This window comes from Myotis davidii, unplaced genomic scaffold (genome assembly GCF_000327345.1).
Source record: "Myotis davidii unplaced genomic scaffold, ASM32734v1 scaffold279, whole genome shotgun sequence".
In the NCBI taxonomy this organism is placed as follows: Eukaryota; Metazoa; Chordata; class Mammalia; order Chiroptera; family Vespertilionidae; genus Myotis; species Myotis davidii.
In genome coordinates, this window is record NW_006291009.1 from 1,270,416 (window position 1) to 1,291,195 (window position 20,780).

A 20,780-nucleotide genomic window follows, 5' to 3' on the forward strand; every position below is an offset into this window, starting at 1 on the left:
AGCTCTAACCTCAGTTAGGACAGCATGGATGGAACTGGAGAGCATTATGCTAAGTGAAATAAGCCAGTCAGTCAATGAAAGAAAAATACCACATGATCTCACTCATTTATGGATAATAAAGACCATTATAAACTGATGAACAAAAATAGATACAGAAGCAGCGCAGCATTGAACAGACTGTCAAACTATAGCAGGAAGCCTGGGAAGGGTTGGGGGCGGGGGGGTGTTTCCTATTAAGACAGACTTGTTTCCATACAAGTCAACCGAAGGACTTATATGCATGCATGTAAGCATTACCAATGGACACAAGACACTGGGGTGACGGGTAGTAGGGGAGGCCGGGGGAATGTCAAGGGGGAAAAAAAAGGAGACATATGTAATACTCTGTAATACTTTAAGCAATAAATCAAAATTTAAAAAAAAAATAAGCAAATGGGAAAGAGAGACTTTTCACTGTCAATCTCATCATAATTTGATTTTTAAGTCTTGTGAATGTGTTATTTACTCAAGCATTTAAAAAAAAAATTAGCATCAAAAAATCAGAAATACATCAGTGAAAACAATATTTAAAAAGATAAACAATACTGTATTGATAAAATCAAAGTCTTGATTTCATAATGCTTTCCTGCAACGAATAAACTAGAAATGGAATGCTTGACCAATTGCCTCAAAAAGGAAATATTAAAGAGTCTAAGATATTTATCCATTACTCTGCTTACCCATATGTAAATAAAGACAAATGACAGCCACACTTTGCAAGCACTCATCTTCAGATTTCCACCTTTAATGATTACCTACCCTATTTTCTATCCCTAAGAATCATAACTGAAAAACTGTATCAGAATCTCAAAAGCAAATAGCTATCCACATGGTCTCTAAGATATCTTAAGTGATATTACACAGAAAGCTAAAAACAAAGGTCCCAAAAACCATATTAGTTATCACCTCTGCCTCAAAGGGACATATTTAAAGGTACGGCAACTACTGTATTACAAGTCGAGAATATGGAAAAGAAGCCATGAGGTATCAGCTACAGAAGGAACTAAAATGGACTGAATAGCAGTGATCTGAAAGCATTTCTCAAAATTTTGACTATGAAGTGTCTCGTATGAAATAATTCATACAGAAATATGAACACCTGAAAAATCTGGCCTTCAGATTACTTTGAGAGGTTCTTCCTTTACATTTATATAACAAATATTAAGAGAGTTATTTTTCTGGGACAATCAAAGCCCACGTCTGGATTGCTTCTAATAAGGTTCCAGGGATATAAATTGCCAGTAAAATAAAAGACAGGAAATGTATCTAGATACCAAAGGGTTGTTAACAGTTAAAAACATAAAACTCTCTCAGACTCAATAATAAAATATAGATCATTTACCCAGCTGCAGAAAAGATACCTCACTGCTGACCAGCAAATAATTCAACCTTACACTAATTCAGAGACAGATATGAACTAAAAGTCCAGGGCAATACCTCATTTACATTAAGGAGAGAATGAGTAAATTTAAAACTAAAGCTGTTTGCAAGCATTTCACTTTATAATGGCAATTCAAGGAAGCTCTTTATCAACTCCTTACCTTTAAACTCAGATTTTGTGCCTGGCCTGGCACTTTCACATGCTGCACATTTGGTGGAATCTGCTTTATTCTGCACTAGGCACACTTCACACTCCCAGCTTCCCTCGGGTTTCTTGAACTTGTCTAATCCTAGGCAGCCTCCAGAAGACAGAGAGATAGGAACCGTGCTGCTACTTGAAGCAGGTACTGAACTTCCTAAAAACAATACAGAAACACATGGAAATTCTCATTTACATTATGTCAATATCTTAATGACATCACTAAGTCTAAATGTTCAATTTTTATTAGTGTTTCCTATTAAGACAGAGAAAATGCCAGAAATATAAACATTACACATTGTTAAAAATTCAATCTTATAAATGAACAGCTCATACTCACCTTGCTTAGTGATAAGCACCCCTTAAACCCAAGTTTGAATAGCCATGATTTAAAAAAAAGATCATGATTATAAATCAAAGCCTAGGGCTAAATTTTCCTTAAAAATCTTTGTCCAATTTCTTCAAGCAGTACAGCATTAAGACATAAAATTGTAGACAATATCGTAATAGATAAAATACATAGCCACACCATATTAAAGTCAAGATTTCAAAGCACAGGTCTCTACCTTTGAAATGATCATTTTTGCATAGAAGTGTTCTATCATTCACTTTGCAATCCTACTTGACACCACCTATGTTCATGGCATCTCTGTTATAAGCTAGCCTAAACAGACATTTATTAAACACCATAATTTACTTGGGCTCTGTGAACATAAAAGATGAATAAAATGTTATTTAACTTCTAAAGGTGCTCAGTCTTAAAAAGGAAACGTAAAAACAAATGCATAGTAGCATCGTCACCAAGAAGGAAAGTAATAAATAATTTAATGCAAGAGTATAAGGAAGGAGAAATTACTAAGGGGCAGGAGAAGGATCCTCAGAGGTGAGATTTAAGCAGAATTAGCAAGTTCTATGGGGAGAAGAGGCTGCATAGCAAGGATGGCTCAGCAAAGCACAGTGTATAAAGAAATACAAGGTGGGGCGAAAGTAGCTTGACAGCTGTTAATATGAAAAAGAATACAATAAATAATAATATAAGAATAAACTATTTCATGTACTCACAACTGTAATCCTACTTTTGCCCTATCCTGTATTGTGTTAAGAGTGAGACATCCATTCTGGTATCCCTACTTCTCTACATGTTCTCCAATTGTCATCACTTCTCCCAGTTATCTGATGTCTTACTGGTATGTTCTCTTCCATCATGCCAATAAAACTGTTCCCTGAGTTTCCATCATTGGTCCATTGCAATGCTCACAAGTTCTCATCTACTCTGATAACTTTAATCACCAAGTTTCCTGATCTTTATCTACAATTTGTGCTTCATTCCTGTGGCTCTTCCTCAGTTGGTAGTTCCACTATCCAACTAATTAACTTGGTTAGATGGCTTTTCCTCCCCTACATATTTCTCACATCTTTTTCATTCTCTTTTCTGAACCCTTCTACTGATATTCTCATTGTTTGCTTGAATAATAGCTTTAGTATTGAGACTTATTCCCTTAAATCCATCCTTCCAAGAAGCAACCAGTGCCATGTTTTTCCTGTGGTTATTCCTTTAAAAAATTAACTTCCAAAGTTTTATTCCTACCACTTCCTTAAATTGGCAGAGCTCCCATTTTTAGACCATCTTCTTTATTCACTCCACTCACTTTCATCACCTACATTCCCATGACTTATTAGAAAACTATGGGCTAATAACTGATCTGTTATCTTTAGGCCAGAGGGTCCATTATCAGTATAATGGCCTCACATATATCTGAAAGTCAACTTCAACAGCTTGAAATCATCATGTCTTCAACTACACATTATTCTACATCCCTCCCATCCTTATTTGATTTCATTAGTACAAATCACCATTATCTTTGCCTGTATTATTGATGCAACCTCCTAATGTGTCCTTTAGTCTCCAAATTTTGTCACCTTCAAGTCTATCCGTCAAAAAGCCACCAAGTGATTTATCAAAATACAAATCTGACTGCATCACTCCTCTGCTTAAAACAATGGCTCATTTATAGGATGAAGTCAGCATTCTTTAATACATGAATTTCCTTTGTTTTATGTGCAACAATTCACTGCCTGATTCAAAATTTTATTCTCCCATCAACTCAGAATTTCAGTTCCCTGCCTGTAACAAATTACTGGTTTAAATTTGTCTCCGCCCTAACCAGGTTGGCTCAGTGGATAGAGCGTCAGCCTGAGGACTGAAGGGTCCCAGGTTCGATTCCGGTCAAGGGCATAATATATTTTAATAAATAAATAAATAAATAAATTTGTCTCCAATAGGGAAGGAGGGGTGTCAGGTGGGAAGAGAAAGATAATTCAGAATGAAGATTTTGAAATCTTATTCTCGGAGACATCCAGTAGGAATTAGATATATGGCTCACCCTTTATGTTCAGACAGAGATTTACGCTAATAACTCAGGAGCTTTTCATTGCATACACAAAACTACACATATAATTCCCAAAATACCCATATGTTTTATTTAGTATTCATGTCACCATATATCTGTACCAAATAACTATATAACAATATTACAAAAACAGCAAAGAGTCATTTCCAGATGTGAATCTTTATTAACTCTTTAAAATCTGAACAGAAAAACAGAAAAAACTCAAACCTAACTTCATTTTTCTAGCTAAGTTAGAATTTTTTCACGGATGATTCAGTAACTTACTACCATTGCAAACTCTGGCAGAGAGCATACAGGTACAGGTATCGCCATTAACATTCAGTGACAGCCTTTTCATAAAGCAATATTGCCCACCTATTAATAAAGTCTTCCCTGGAAATGACCACTAGCCATCCTCACTTTTACTTAGAGAAAAAGAGACTAAGTAATACTTTATTCTGTATAGAGGTTTGAGAAAGACTGCCCCCTTCTAAGACCTTTCAGCATCTATAACAGTCAACTTTGAAATGATCCTAAAGAACAAAAATTTTATAAAAATGCATACAAAGATCAAAGTAGTCATTCACAGCCTATCCTAAGAAACCATACATATCTAGCCCCAAGCAAGTCATTTTAATCTCAATATAGCTTTAAAAAGTTAAGACATATGAGAAAATTCTCATCCTGAAAAACTTAAAATATTCTAGCTTGTTCTTAGTGGTTTCACAGAGAATTAAAATGTTCTACTAACATAATGAGCAAAATTATTCCAAACAGCCATTAACGTACCTGGTTTCTCAGACATACAGGACACACATTTATTGTCCTCTGGATTATTAGGAACACAGCATACTGGACACTCCCAAGACCTCTTGGGCTTTGTGAATTTATCTGCAAATCCTAAGGTACCAGTGGTCACAGTGCAGCTGGAAGATGAAGCAGCCACGGTGACAGCACTTTCTGAAGCCACTGGCAATGTAAGGACACGCTTAACACCAGTTCCAGGTTTCGGTGTTTCACAAGCTACACACTTTATCGCTTCAGGCTTATTTCGCACTAAACAGGTATCACAATCCCAAGTTCCTATTGCTGGTTTAAATTTGTCTCCAAAACCTGTCCCTGATGCAGAAAGAGTTGGTTTGACACTTTTACTTGGTGTCCCAATTCCAGTCTGTTTAGCAGTATCTCTTAGTGGCAATTTTGTCGCTTGACAGGCTATACACTTGCTGTCTGTAACTTTGTTCTGGAGTAGACAAGTATCACACTGCCATGATGATCCAGCTTTTAAACTTTCCCCCAACCCCATTCCACTAGAAGAAAAGCTACTTATTGCTGGTCTTGTATAAACTACCGGGCTTGTGGTGGTAGAAATAGCAGCAAGAGAATCTGCCTTCGGTGATGTGAAACCTATAAGATAGGGAGAATTGGAAAAAAAAAGTTAGGGAATGTTTTCTAATGAAAACATTAACTGAAATATTATTACTGAAAGAAAACACATTTACCTTATTGCTGAGTTATTATAATCCAAAATGGACTACTTAAGGTAATTTTCACCTAAGCACTATTAATTAATAACATCTATGATAATAAAAGCATAATATGCTAATTAGACCAGACATCCTTCCGGATGACCTTCCGGATGAAGCTGGGGCTATGAGGGAAGCCCAAGTCCTGGGTGCCAGAGGGAAGCTGGTGCTGGCAACTGGGGGAAGGCAGGCTACTCTTGCACGAATTTCGTGCGATCAAGCCTCTAGTAAATAATAAGGGACACTTAGACCTAGTTAAAATTCTACAACAGATGTTTTATTTATAATATATCACCTTCCTCTTCTAGGGAATTTCTATTTATTATAAGTCAACAAAAACCCAATTTAAGGCTTTAATTATAATAATTCATTGATCTATACTATTGTCATCAATGTCTTGTGGAGTGTCTTGCTACCCCTTACATTTCTGCAACACTGACCTACATTCGTAGCCTTCCTCCCCCACCTGTCTCTCCTTTTAAGTGTTCCCCTGGCTATACCCAATGACTTTAAAATCTAATTTTCAAATTTTGTCCCACCATAATCCACTACTGTGGTATCCTTTACTTTCGGTAAAAACCAGCTGAGCTGTGTAAGTGTATGGTCACTGGGCAGATGTCCCTCCAAAGTACCACAGAGTGATAAAAATTATTTTATAATAATACTAAACTCATAGAGAGCTTTAAAAAAATAAACAATTCAATGACAGATGATAAAATTCCAACAGAGATGTACCAAACCATCTGGTAAGGCCTAGAAATACAAAACTTATTAAGATCCAGTCAATCCTAATGGAGTACAAGCCCATGCTACTCAAATACAGCCCATGCAAAGTTACCAAACACTGATTCAAACAAAATTGCTTCAAATATCTCTCCAATATAATCTCAGAGCCTATCACATTGTAAGTATACCTTTTTGTAACCTCTGAAGGTATATTTAGACAACTAAGGTATTCATGTAGAACCATGAAGGAATAATAGGAAGATTAAGTCTTTGTACTACACTAAAACTGTGGTCATTAAATTGATTCACTGAAACTACACTTCACTTGTGGGAATGACGTTTCAATCCTTTCCTTCGAACCAATAAATTTTTATTTTATTCATACAAACAAACCCAGTGACGCTGTTTCTCCTGCCTTCAGCACCAAAGGGAAAAAAAATTGGGAGGGGGAAAAAGATGTAGAAAGTTGTTAGAGATTTTCTATTGCTACCAATAAATAATTCAGTCTGGGGCTATTTTTAACATAATGGCAAAACAGTCCCACATATCTCAGTTACGCCCAGTGGTCAACATTTTGTTCATGATTAACTTGAGTTACTAAGGTTGTCAAAATTTTAACAGGAACCACCTCAAAGTATTACAGATTTCTATTCCTCCCACTTTTTCCAATTTTCCTAATTTCTCCTTCAAAAGAACATATGATCTCCTCCAAATTCTTGCTATTTAAAAAAAAGTTAAAAGGGAGAAGGTGTGGCCCTAACCGGTTTGGCTCAGTGGATAGAGCGTCGGCCTGCGGACTGAAAAGTCCCGGGTTCGATTCCAGTCAAGAGCATATACCTTGGTTGCTGGCACATCCCCAGTTGGGGGTGTGCAGAAGGCAGCTGATCGATGTTTCTCTCTCATCGACGTTTCTAACTCTCTATCCCTCTCCCTTCCTCTCTATAAAAAAAAAAATCAATAAAATATATTAAAATATCTATATAGTTAATAAAATGTATTACCTGTTTTTAAAAATTAAAAATGTCTTAATAATATTGAGAATAAAAATATATATGTCAAGAGCTACTGAAGTATCATGGAAATGTAATAGGGGGGGTGTGGACATTATGAATACAAAGTATAACTTAAAGAAGATAAACTATAAGAATTTGATGCTTACCTAACTATTTGGTTAACTCTAGTACAGGCATTTTGCAGTTCTACCATAACTGTGTAAAATCATCTAAATTATTAAGACTCCTGTATGCAGTATACTCAACTATAAAATGAGAGAGCTAATTTAAAAAACCTAATCCTTCTAAATCTTGTTGTAGAAGCCAGCTTTATTTTGAAATTTCTACTCAGTCATACATGAATATCTTGGCTGAGTTTAAATTCTTTTTGAGCTACTTGGTTATCTTATAAACACCTTTATATTATTACAGTACACATCACAATTGAACTTGTGACTTATACTCTTCGATTTTCAAACTAAAAACTTACTCCTATTTGAGGATTTCCAGTCATTACCTTCAAATTATTATATACTAGCTTGCATATCTTGTTTCAAATGAGTACTGTCTTTTATATATGTTAGAATCAGTACATTTGTTGGCTTTGAGATATATATATATATATATATATGGTAATAATTTGAGAACAACATGGCAGTTTCAACACTCTGGTGAGAAAGAAATGTCCAAGTATATCATCATCAAGTTTGTTTTTTTACTTTCATTCAATATTGGCCTATCTCTATTAATAGGAAATTCATTTTCTCCTTCTATACTTGCCTCTTACAAATTTCATTTTAGTACAAAGTCCTTGAATTCTAGAGAAATAAGTAGAGTTTCTAAGATCTTTCCCCTAAAAGAGTAACATCTATATTCAAAAGTCAATCTCGTATCAAATTAGCCATAATTCTCTTAAAGCCTAAAGTATACCACAAATGACATTAAAATAAGATCATGAGTTTGTAATTAAAAATTTAGACTATCTCAAGGGCAGCCATTATCTTACCAGGATTTTTCAGAACATCTAGGACACTTCCTTCTTTCAGGGTTTTTGCAGGTCTAAAAAGGCCCTCAGAATCTTCATCTGGCTTCTTACAGCTTCTACTGTTCATTGCAGTGATATCTTGAGCTGTAATATTTTTTTAATTATAAAAGATATTATACCTAGAAAAAACACTGGACTCAAGTTAAATGCATTAAAAAGATTTTGTAAAGACAATTTGAATCAACTTCTAAAATATCATTTTAAAAGTGTGAAATTCAAAGATAATGAAAAAATTACTTAATAATACAGGGTTAAACTGCCATTATAAGGAAGTAAAAATACTATTTCCCACACGATACATCTCTCTCCTCTAAATGGGCAAAAAATATAAACTATAATTATTACTGGTAATTCACTGGTAATCAAGAAAAACAAGTTGAAACATTGAAGAAGATATGGCGCTCAGCTGGTGTGGCTCAGTGGTTGAGCGTCAACCTATGAACCAGGAGGTCAGGGTTTGATTCAGGGTACATTCCCAGGTTGCGGGCTCTATTCCCAGTGTGAGGGTATGCAGGCAGCAGCCAATCAATTCTCTCTCGTCATTGATATTTCTAACTCTCTTTGGCTTGATCCCCAGTGTAGAGTGTGCAGGAGGCAGCTGATCAGTGATTCTCTCTCATCATTGATGTACCTCTCTGCCGCTCCCTTCCTCTCTGAAATCAATAAAAATGCTAAAAAAAAAGAAAAAGAAGGTATGGCAACTGGGGCAAGCAGCTACCCCTCATGAAATATGTAATCAATTACATAGCAATTTACACTATTGATTAAAAAATATTCAACTAAGGCAGTTATTTCATTTCTAGAAATTCACCCTATGATTGAAAATATCTTTCAGTTAACAATGAAAACCTGGATGGTAGATAAATGCTCAATTAGGCGCTGATTACATAAATTACAGAATGTTGACATGAAATGCTACACAGCCACAAAACAATCATTCTTGAAAGCATAGTTATGGGTAAAAACAGGTTAGAAAGTCCAAAAGATTTTGAATGTTTCCATCTAAAGAGTAATGGTGCTGCTAATGATGAATGTCTTTTATTTATTGCTTTTACTTTTTATATTTTCCAAAATGAACATATCCTTTACTTAAGAAATCTATATATGATAATAGTTTTGTGGTTATATTTTTAAGGGGGGCGTTTCTGTTTATATATGAAATATGTGTGGAACTATTTCCAAATAACCTGATAGGTGTGTTTGTATGTCTAAGAGGGAAAGGTAGGAAAGAGGGAGGGGAGGAGGGTCAGACAAGATTGGCCATAAAATCGAAAGGGTGAAGCTGGGTAGAGTATATGGGGAGCCCTAACCGGTTTGGCTTGGTGGATAGAGCATCAGCCTGAGGACTGAAAGGTCCCAGGTTCGATTCTGGTCAAGGGCATGTACCTTGGTTGCGGGCACATACCCAGTGGGAGGTGTGCAGGAGGCAGCTGATCGATGTTTCTCTCTCATCGATGTTTCTGACTCTCTATCTCTCTCCCTTCCTCTCTGTAAAAAATCAGTACAATATATTTTTTAAAAAAGAGTATATGGGGAATCAGTCTACCATTCAACATTGGAGAATGTTTGAAAATTTTATAACAAAATATAAATAACCAGGTTTTTCTTCTTGAGTGTTGTTCAGTTAAAAAGTTGTTTCAAAACAAATCCTGCCTACCTATATATCTTACACTATAAATAAAACTTAATTCAAAATGGATCAATGATCTAAATATAAGAAAACCATAATACTCTTAGAAGAAAACCTAGGAGGTATACCTTCATGACCAGAGATTTAGCAATGGATTCTTAAATGACACCAAAAGTACAAGCAGAAAAATAATTTTAACTTCACCAAAATTAAAAACCTCTGTGCATCTAAGGACATTATCAAAAAAATGTGAAAAGACAATCCATTGAATTGGAGAAATTACTCATAACTCATGTCTAATGAGGATACAGTATCCAGACTATACAAAAATGCTTACATCTCAGCAACAGGAACAAACCAATTTTAAAATGGTTAAGACTTGACTAGACATTTCTCCCAAGAACATATGTAAAGAGCCAACAAGCATCACAAAGAGGGTCAACACCATTAATCACTATGGGAATGCAAATGGATGGCTATAAAAAACCTTAAAAAGTAGTAAGTGTCATAAAAATGTAAAGAATTTGAACCCTCATACACTGCTAGTGGGAATGTAAAATGAGCTATCTGCTGAGAAAAACAACCTTGTGGTTTCCTCAAAAGACCATTGGCACATCAATTCCATTCCTAGATATATACCCCAACCCCAAAACATTGAAACCAGTGTTCAAACAAATACATATACATGCATATTCACAGCAGCACTGTCTACAATAGCCAAAAGGTGGAAACAAACCTAATGTCCATCAGTGGATGAACAGAAAATCAAACAAACAAAACAGAAACAAACTGAGATACAGAGAACATTTTGATGGTTACCAAACTGGGCAGGGGGGAGGGAAGGTAGGTGAAAAAGGGAAGGGGGTTATGTACAAATTGGTGGAAATAAAATAGTCACAGGGAGGTAAAGTATAGCAAAGGGATTATAGTCAGTAATATTGTAATAACAAAATATGAGATCATGCCCTGACCGGTTTGGCTCAGTGGATAGAGTGTTGGCCTGCGGACTGAAGGGTCCCAGGTTCGATTCCGGTCAAGGGCATGTGCCTTGGTTGTGGGCACATCCCCAGTGGGAGGTGTGCAGGAGGCGGCTGATCAATGTTTCTCTCTCATCGATGTTTCTGACTCTATCTCTCTCCCTTCCTCTCTGTAAAAAATCAATAATAAAAAAAAAAAATATGAGATCATATAGGTACTAGATTTATCGGGGTGACCACTATATATTACTATTTGCAGAGGCCAGCATAACCCTGATACATAAAAATGCTGTGAACTGAACAGTAAACCTAAAGAATCTACTGAATTTCTTATATGACTTCATTAATATACTTAATTTGACTGAAAAGAGACAATAGATAAATTTGCTATTGTGACTATCCCCCTCACCATTAAACTGTTAACATTTACATTTAGGGAGCTAAGTATCTCTGAGAATAATTACTAAAAAACATGTCAAAAGGCTGGTATTAACCCTGGCCAGTAGCTCAGTTGGTTGGAGCATTGTCCCATACACCAAAAGGTTTCAATCCTCAGCAGGGATACATATGGGAGGCAGCCGACCGATGTTTCTCTCCACATCAATGTCTCTCTCTCTCTCTCTCTCCTTTCCCCCTATTCCTCTCTAAAATCAATAAAAACATATCCTCCAGTGAGGATATTTTTTTTAATGGTTGATTGCTCGTTTGCTTTTCAGACCAAATTTCATTCAAATGAAAGCACTTAAGCAGTTCTCAACCTGGGGGGTCGAACGACCCTTTCACAGGGGTCACCTAAGACCATCGGAAAACACATATATAATTACGTATTGTTTTTGTGACTAATCACTATGCTTTAATTATGTTTAATTTGTAACAATGAAATTGGGGGTCACCACATGAGGAACTGTATTCAAGGGTCGCAGCATTAGGAAGGTTGAGAACCACTGACTTATAAGAACTGCTAAAGGGGAAAATTTTTGAAATATTAATGTAATGCATGCAACTATTTTTATGTAAAAATTTATGAAACGTTTTTACTTACCTGCACTACTTGTAATTGGTTCTAAAACAGTACTAGAGCCAGAAAGTTCTACTGTTTTTGCAACAGGCACACTAAATGTAAATCCAATCTGCAAAGAAAAAAGTTATCCTTTCAAATATAGAGCTTCTTTAAATTCCAAGTGAAAAAAATGTTGAATTTCATTTATTCTAAGATTCACAGTTTATCATATTTTATCATCTTTAAAATTTGAATGCTTCTTGTAATAAATTGTGGGTCAGTTTAACAGCAGCATTTTTAACCTCTAAGGCAATTTTTCTTTCAAAGCAGGATATAAATAATGTGTTCCTAATGCCCACATCTGGGTCTCTAAATGTCATTTTCTAATAAAAAGTTTGAAACTTTCTGGACAACAGACAGATTTCAGGCACGCAGCTGGGGAACTACAAATGATCTGAACATCCAATTGACAGAAAACAAGGACAGAGTAAAAAACAGAGAGCATGCCGAAACCGGTTTGGCTCAGTGGATAGAGCGTCGGCCTGCGGACTGAAGGGTCCCAGGTTTGATTCCAGTCAAGGGCACATACCTGGGTTGCGGGCACATCCCCAGTAGATGTGCAGGAGGCAGTTGATTGATGTTTCTGACTATCTCTCTCCCTTCCTCTCTGAGAGCAACAGGTCAAAATAATACACATGCCAAATAAGAGTGGGGCAACTTAAACGTTGAACTTATTATTCTTACCCAAAATACTGATTTCTATTATTAAAAAATAAATATATCTTATGAAACAAAAATCCAAAACTTATCTAGGTTAAAGACAATTCAAGAAACATTAACTAAATGCACTATGAGTTAATTGATTAGTCCCTAATCTTAATTGTATCTAGGGCCAAGAGAAAACAAAGCAACAATTAGAGGACAATCTGGAGCCGATGGGGGAATCTGAAAATGAACTATTATTATACGACGTTAAATTTTGTGGGTATAACTGTACTGTGACTATGCAAAGAAACATTCTTTTACTTAGGGGATACATGTAAAGTATTAAGGTAATTAAGAAGTCTGCATCTTAACTTTCAAATGGTACATGAGAAAATGCACATGCTTGTGTGTGTGTATGTGTATATGCACACAGTGAAAAATACACGTGTTCACTCATTCAAGTTTTCTGTTGTAACTGTTTTTAACTTGGAAGAAAAATAATGGTTATTTCTTACCACTGATGGCATCTTAGATTTGATAAAAATACAGCATGCCTTTGAAATCAATAAATATGAAATATTCTTGGTTGCTACTTACAGATGATGGAGGTAGTACATCTGCCTCTGTAGATTTTACAATTGGAGATGAAAATCTAAACACAGGACTGTTTGTGTTGTTTGGAGAGGTCATTTGTACCTGGTTTTCCGAATCATTAAAAAAAAATACAAAAAGAGCTTTTTAGGAAAAGAAACTGACAATAAGACAGACCTTAAGCAAGTTACTTATTCCAAAGAAGCCAAATGTCCCCTTTAGATTAAAAACAAACACTTTTTAACTTCTGAAAAATACTTAAAAGTAACTGCTATAAAATTTGGCTCCCTGTTGGAAGAGGAGTATACACTATTTTAGACATGGATATTTGTCTAAAGAAAAATAACATTCATAAGCTATGTTCAGAAAAATTAAAAGCCAAAACAAAAGCATAAAAATTTCAGGAACAGATTAAAGACATTAATCCTACTTGAAAAATAAAAAACATAAATCTATTCTTATACACAAAGTATCTTAACTGCAAACATTGGGAACAATATCTCTTTAATGCATTGTATAAGAACTGAAGAACACTCCCATTATAACAAATCCGATTATAATGTACACTATTTTAAAAAAGCAAGACACCATTTTCATCTTCTTACTCTGAGTTATTGATTTCTATAGTGAAAATTAATTACAGCTTTAAACTCATACTAGATTTTTTAAAATAAAAAATCATCTCTATTTGTACAATGGTTTTGTACCTTATTTGTTAATGACTGTGCAGGACTAATTGGTGATAGAGAAGTTGTAATCACCGAGGAACTAAAATTGAAGGTAGGCAGTGAAGAACTGGTGATGGGTAGAGAGATATTCGGTAATACTGGTACTTCCATTTCCTAAAACACAGTATGTTTTAAAATTATATAGTTCATCTTTCATGTCATTCTTTTATCTGTTGTTTTCAGGTAGAATTTATATAATTACAGGCAACTTTAGAATAAAAAGAAGGTAGCACCACACAATGTTAACAATGTGAGCTCTTAAATAAACTAAACAAGACTTGAATCCCTGCCATAAGCCAGCCATGTGACTCTGTGAACCTAACTGCTCTCAATATCAATTTCCTAAATGGTCATAATTAGGAAAAAATAAAATACCATAGTTGTGATATTAACATGAAACACAAAGTTATACATTGTTCTGGAATGTAAAGCAAGCATTTAATAAATGTCAGTACTAATAACTTTGGTGAACTGCCTTGGTTTTTATCCCAATATAGCAAAGGCCACCCAAGTCTCAAATGACTCTCACATTTACAACAGACAAAAAATAATTCCCCTTCTGCTAATGGTGGAGTAGTTCATATCTCACCAATGCTCTGACAGATAACAATTATAAACTTTGGACAAATGATTAAAAACAGCTATCTAAAAACACTGGAGAGCAACCACAAACAAGCAGAAACCAGAAGGGATAAGACACTTGGAAGAAGAGCACTGAGTGAGCTTCTTTTTTTTTTTCTTTATGAGTTGGTGCCAATGGATAGTTGAAATTCAGAAAGAAAACTGCAAAGGTGTTGGCTGAGAAATCAGAGGACAGAGAGGTGACCACAGCAGTTAGAAAATGAAGGGAGATACAGGATTGAAGAACCACAGAAGGGTTCCCCAAGTCGGCATATAAACTGTCCAATTCTCTGGCAGAGCTGTAAACTAAATGTCTGTAAGGCAGACCAGACACCAAGTAGCCAACTAAGACTAAAGAGTTTCAGCTGTTGCCCAGCACAGAGGAGGGAGTTCACTGCCAACTAAAACAACCTGAATACTTCAAATAGATGAGGTTCAGTATACATAAATCACAACTCAGTAAAAAAAGTCAAGCCCTACCACCCAAAAAAGGAAAATAATGACACTTTTAGGGAAAAGAAAACCAAGACAATCTGTTGCCATAAAATCTGTTCTACAGTTTCTTCAGGATGAATGGAAATGATACTAAATAGAAACTCAGATTTCTGGAAGAAATGGAAAACAAGGGAGCAAACATTTTTTAAAAATCCGCATTTTTTTCTCTTAATTTCTTTAACTGTGTAAGGCAAAAATTATATATGATAGATTTCTAGACTATTTATCTAAATGTAATACAAATAACAATTACAGCAATAAAATGTCAAGGAAGAGAAGTGGTAAATTAAACTATAAAGTTGCAAGATTCTTAAATTTTCACAGAAAGTGGTACAAAATTAACACAAAGTAGAATGTAAGAAGAACATATACCATAATCCCAACAGGAACCACAAGTAACATAAAGAGACAGAGATAAAAAGCCAACAAGTAATTAAATTGGAATTCTAACAAACATTCAATTAACCCAAAAGAAGGCAGCTTTCAAAAAGAACAAGAAAGAAAACTAAGGCAAAAATAAACAAGTGAGAGTACAACAAAATAAACAGCTTCTGCACAGCAAAAGAAACCATCAAAAAAATGAAAAGGAAGCCTACTGCATAGGAGAACATATTTGGCAATGATACATCTCATAAAGGGTTATTATCCAAAATATATAAGGAACTCATAAAACTTAACAAAAGGAAAACAAACAATCCAATTTAAAAATGGGTAAAGGACCTAAATAGACACTTCTCCAAATGGGGCAGACATATAGATAGATGGCCAAGAGACACGAAAAAATGCTCAAAGTCACTAATCATCTGAGATGCAAATCTAAACGACAATGAGGTACCATCTCACACCCATCAGGATGGCTACCATCAACAAATCAACAAATGACAAGTGCTGGGGGGGATGTGGAGAAAAGGGAACCCTAGTACACTAGCTGGTGGGAATGCAGAGTACTGCAGCCATTATGCAAAATAGTATGGCATCTCCTCAAAAAATTAATTATGGAACTGTCATTTGACCCAGTGAACCCATTTCTAGGAATATATCCTAAGAAACCAGAAACAGCAATCAGAAAAAAATGTATGTGCCCCTATGTTCATAGCAGTGCAATTTATAATAGCTAAGACCTGGAAATGGCCCAAGCCCCCATCAGTAGACGAGTGGATAAAAAACCTTTGGTATATCTACACCATGGAATGCAGCAGTAAAAAATAGGGATCTCTTACCCTTTGAGACAGCATGGGGAGACCTGGAGAGTATTATGCTAAGCAAAATAAGCCAATCAGAGAAAGACAAGTATCACATGATCGCATTCATATGTGGAATCTAATGAACAAAACAAACTGTTGAACAAAATAGATCCAGAGAAATAGAAATATTGAATAGATGGAAGGTGAGGGAGGGTGGATGGGTGGGAAAAGATCAACCAAAGAACTTGTATGCATATATGCATAACCCACTGGATACAGACAATAGGGTGGTTAAGGTGGGGGTGGGCTAGAAGGGGTGAGGTGGGGGGGAGAGTAGGAGGCATATGTAATACTTTCAACAATAAAGATTTTTAAAAAAATAAATTTTAAAAAAATTCATAGAAGAACTATTAATATCTTCCAGGAGATAACATAGAATTTCTTGGAAGCCTAAAGAGAAGCAAAGGTTCGTTGGGTACAAAGAACAGTATAAATAATGGGGGGAAATGTAATAAATTCAGAATTCTTGTAAGATATGTATCATTCAAAGTATTTGGTTTCAGAATTCATAAAGAGTTCCTGCAACTCAACAAGACAACCCAATTTTAAAAGGGCAAAAGGTCTGAATCAAGACCTCAGAAAGGACGATAATACTAATGTCCAATAAGGGCATAAACAAGAATACAACATGAGTCATCAGGGAAATGCAAATTCAAATTACAATGATATACCACACCATACACAAAGCAGAATGGCTACAGTTTGAAAAATGACAATCAACTACTGGTAAGGATGCACAGTAACAGAAATGCCCACACACTGTTGGTAGGAATATAAAATGTTACTCCCACCTCCACTTCTAAGAATCTACCCTAAGAAAAATAAACATGTCTACAAAAAAAAAGGTATAAAAATGTTCACATCAGCTTATTCATAACAATCAGACAAAAATAAACACACACTGAATAACTGTATTGATGTGAAGTTTTAGAACAAGGAAAACCAACATATAGTGGGGAAAATGAGAATGGTGATTGCTCCAAGGGTAGGAGGCAGCGAGTATTATCTGGGAAGGAGCATGAGTAAACTTTCTGGAGGCTTGGAAATGTTCAACACCTACTTCAACAGGGGTTTGGGTTACACAGATGTAAACATTTGTCAAATTATTAAATGGTACACACCTAACAATTTTACATTTTACTACATATAAACTCTTGCTAAATTAAAAAGCAATATTTTAGTTCCTGCAATGTATGCTGAAGTATTTAGAAGTATACTGATTTAAGTCTTAAACTTACTTTGAAATACATCCCAAAAATAAGATATTTATTTGTTAAAGAAAATATTAGAACCTAAGTGCTAAGAATATGCACAATTCTTTGAACATTCTTCTGTTCGAAATTTATAATCAACTGTGGAAGAGAGTGACAAAAGGGAACAAAAGACTCATTTACGGATTTCTGTAGGGATGTTTCTTCCCATCACCAACCTTAGCCTTATTTTCTTTCCTTTCCAGCGGTTCTCAACCTGTGGGTCGTGACCCCTTTGGAGGTCAAACAACCCTTTCACAGGGGTCACCTAAGACCATCGGAAAACACATATATAATTACATATTGTTTTTGTGATTAATCACTATGTTTTAATTATGTTCAATTTGTAACAATGAAATTGGGGGTCACCACAACATGAGGAACTGTATTAAAGGGTCGTGGCATTAGGAAGTTTGAGAACCACTGCTTTAGACCCTTTACAACACCTGGACACATCAACTGAATAACTTAAATCTGTCAACTCATTAAGCCACATACTTACTAGTTCTTTACATTACTGACCTTGAACCAATTTTACTTTATTTATTTTGAAGATTTTTAAAACTGCTTTTTAGAGAGAGAGAGGGAGAAATATCAATGGGAGAGCAGAACATGAATCAGCTGCCTCCTGCAGAGGATTGAGCCCATAACCTGGCATGTGCCCTTGACTGGGAATCCAAGCAGCAACCTTTCAGTGCATGAGAGGATGCCCAACCAACTGAGCCATACCAGCCAGGGTGACTTTGAACCAATTTTAAATTTGATTTGTAGTCACCAAAATTTTGACTTGATTGATCAGAAGTAGTTTCCACAAATCTGGGAGAAAGTCAAAAATTATAACTGGATGAATGGAAATGCCTCAAGTTAAACACAACCATCATCAAATCTGACTTACTATCCTATATAATAAAAGGCTAATATGCAAATTGTCCCCTCGACTGGGAGTTCGACCAGGAGTTCAACCAGGGGGCGGGCTGGCCGGCCAACCTCCTGTATCCCCTCCCCTCAGCCAGCCGGACCCCACCCTTGCACGAATTTCGTGCATCGGGCCTCACAGTCTCAGCTGGCCCTCACAACCCCACTTTGTCCGGAAGGTCATCCAGACAGTCATCCAGAAGGTCATTCTGCTGTTTGGTATAATTAGCATATTAGCTCTTTATTATATAAGATTATATAGGATATATATATATATATATATATACCCACACACACACACATATATATGTATGTATTATCTTTATAATACCTTTACATAGGTTACCTCATGTGAGGTAGAAGCCTATTATTGTAGATGAGGAAACTGAGGCACAGAGCTATATGGCCTAATACACAGCTATGAAATGGCAGACATCCTATAGGCACAAGCCAAATATATTTCTTCTTCTTATCCCTATTTTAAAGAGAAAGAAGCTGATGCACAAGAAGTTAATTTGATCAAAGTCATTCATACCAGTAAGGGGCACAACTGTATCTGACATGACAATATCAAGCAATTAAATGTCTCCAAATGCAATCTTTACTTATCTATTAAAAACACACACATACACAGGATACGCTGAGGAAGCCACCCATTAGTACCTCTCCTCAGAAATGCGGAGACGGTAACTCCAATGCGGAACAGAGCCCAGGGCAAGAGGGTGTGGGTGAGGCATCCTGGGATGTGAAATTGGCAGTTGGCAGTTGGCCGGAATGAAGAGAGGCAGCCCAGATCAGGGAGAAGGTGATAAAGAGGTCTGGGGAGTTAGATTTTCATAAAGTTTCTAACAATTAATATACCAGGTAGTAAGGGCTAAAGAAATTAATTTAAACTCCCCCAAAATGTCTCAATACAGCAAAGTCACACTAAACATAAACCTACAACACAACTAAATTAAACTGCAAGTATCAACCTGAGATTTCGGATGAATATCTTAAGAACGTTATCTTTAGAAGTTCACACTGAAGGGAAATAAGCAAAATTCACAAATCTGTCATTTGGTAAACAACAAACCAAACTAATAATTGTTCTCACACAGGAAGCAACTTTAAAAAGCTAAGGCCACAAATTTTACTGAGAAATATAAAAACTTGTCTAAAAAACAAATACATGCTCTATTAATCAGATATTAATTTCCTTATGGATATAAGGTAAGACATCCCATTTCTTAAATGTAATTAAGTGCTTTAATGACAAAAGAAAACTGGTTTGCTAAAAAAAAATACATTTTATACACTATATAATTAATGGCATTTACAGCTTTTTCTTTCTTTTTAAAAAAATATATTTTATTTACTTTTTACAGAGAGGAAGGGAGAGGGATAGAGTTAGAAACATCGATGAGAGAGAAACATCGATTAGCTGCCTCCTGCACACCCCCTGCTGGGGATGTGCCCACAATCAAGGTACATGCCCTTGATCAGAATCGAACCTGGGACCCTTCAATCCACAGGCCATCGCTCTATCCACTGAGCCAAACCAGCCAGGACGTGGCCTTTTCTTTAAATAGTAGAATACATTAATACATTTCCTCCCTCTACAACACTCCAGCAGAGCAACAAGTAGACTCTAAGGGGAAAAACAGAGCCCCAACACCAGTAACTGAACCAAGGCCCCTGGCACAGATATCACAAAACAGATTATATGGCAGAAAGTCCAAATTGTCAAAAAGGTCATGATTCTGGTGAGCTGTACCTCTGGAGAGAGGCACAAGTACAAAACTACTAAAAAGGAAAAGGGGAGATAAGGAAAAAATGAAAAAGATTTCCCAGGATTTGCAATGGACATGAAGAAAATTAATACTATAGTACATACAACAATTTTAATCAAAGCATGATTTCACAGTCAACAGAAACTGTTAGAGAATATCACGTTTAAAAACCTAAATATATACTCCTGAAAAAGTCATGAATCAATGAGAAAGTCACAAATGAAATTTTAATTAAAAAAAACAAACGACTTAATAAAATTTAAAAAAAGTAATAAACTTCCTGACGTAGGAAAGAAAACAAGGTTATATTAATAAATATGACTTAAGAACCTAATAATAAAATTAGATAAAATAAAAAATAAAAATAAAAACAAATGACAAATGAAAGCACTATGTATCAAAACTTAAATGATCCAGCTAGGCTGAAATTCATTTATAAAAAGAGTGCCCTATCTGGTTTGGCTCGGTGGATAGAGCATCGGCCTGTGGACTGAAGGGTCCCAGGGTCGATTCCAGTCAAGGGCATGTACCTTGCTTGAGGGCACATCCCTAGTA

At 35.7% G+C, this 20,780-nt stretch overlaps 1 protein-coding gene across 1 annotated transcript in view; it reads right to left on the bottom strand.

Annotated features, from left to right (window-relative positions):
• Positions 1–20,780, bottom strand: part of NUP153 (nucleoporin 153kDa) — a 94,143-nt gene that overhangs the window by 10,956 nt on the left and 62,407 nt on the right. Inside the window, 6 exon segments of the mRNA XM_006764074.2 lie at positions 1,581–1,775; positions 4,798–5,415; positions 8,259–8,381; positions 11,947–12,034; positions 13,207–13,305; positions 13,908–14,042. Coding sequence (XP_006764137.1) covers positions 1,581–1,775; positions 4,798–5,415; positions 8,259–8,381; positions 11,947–12,034; positions 13,207–13,305; positions 13,908–14,042 — 1,258 coding nt within the window.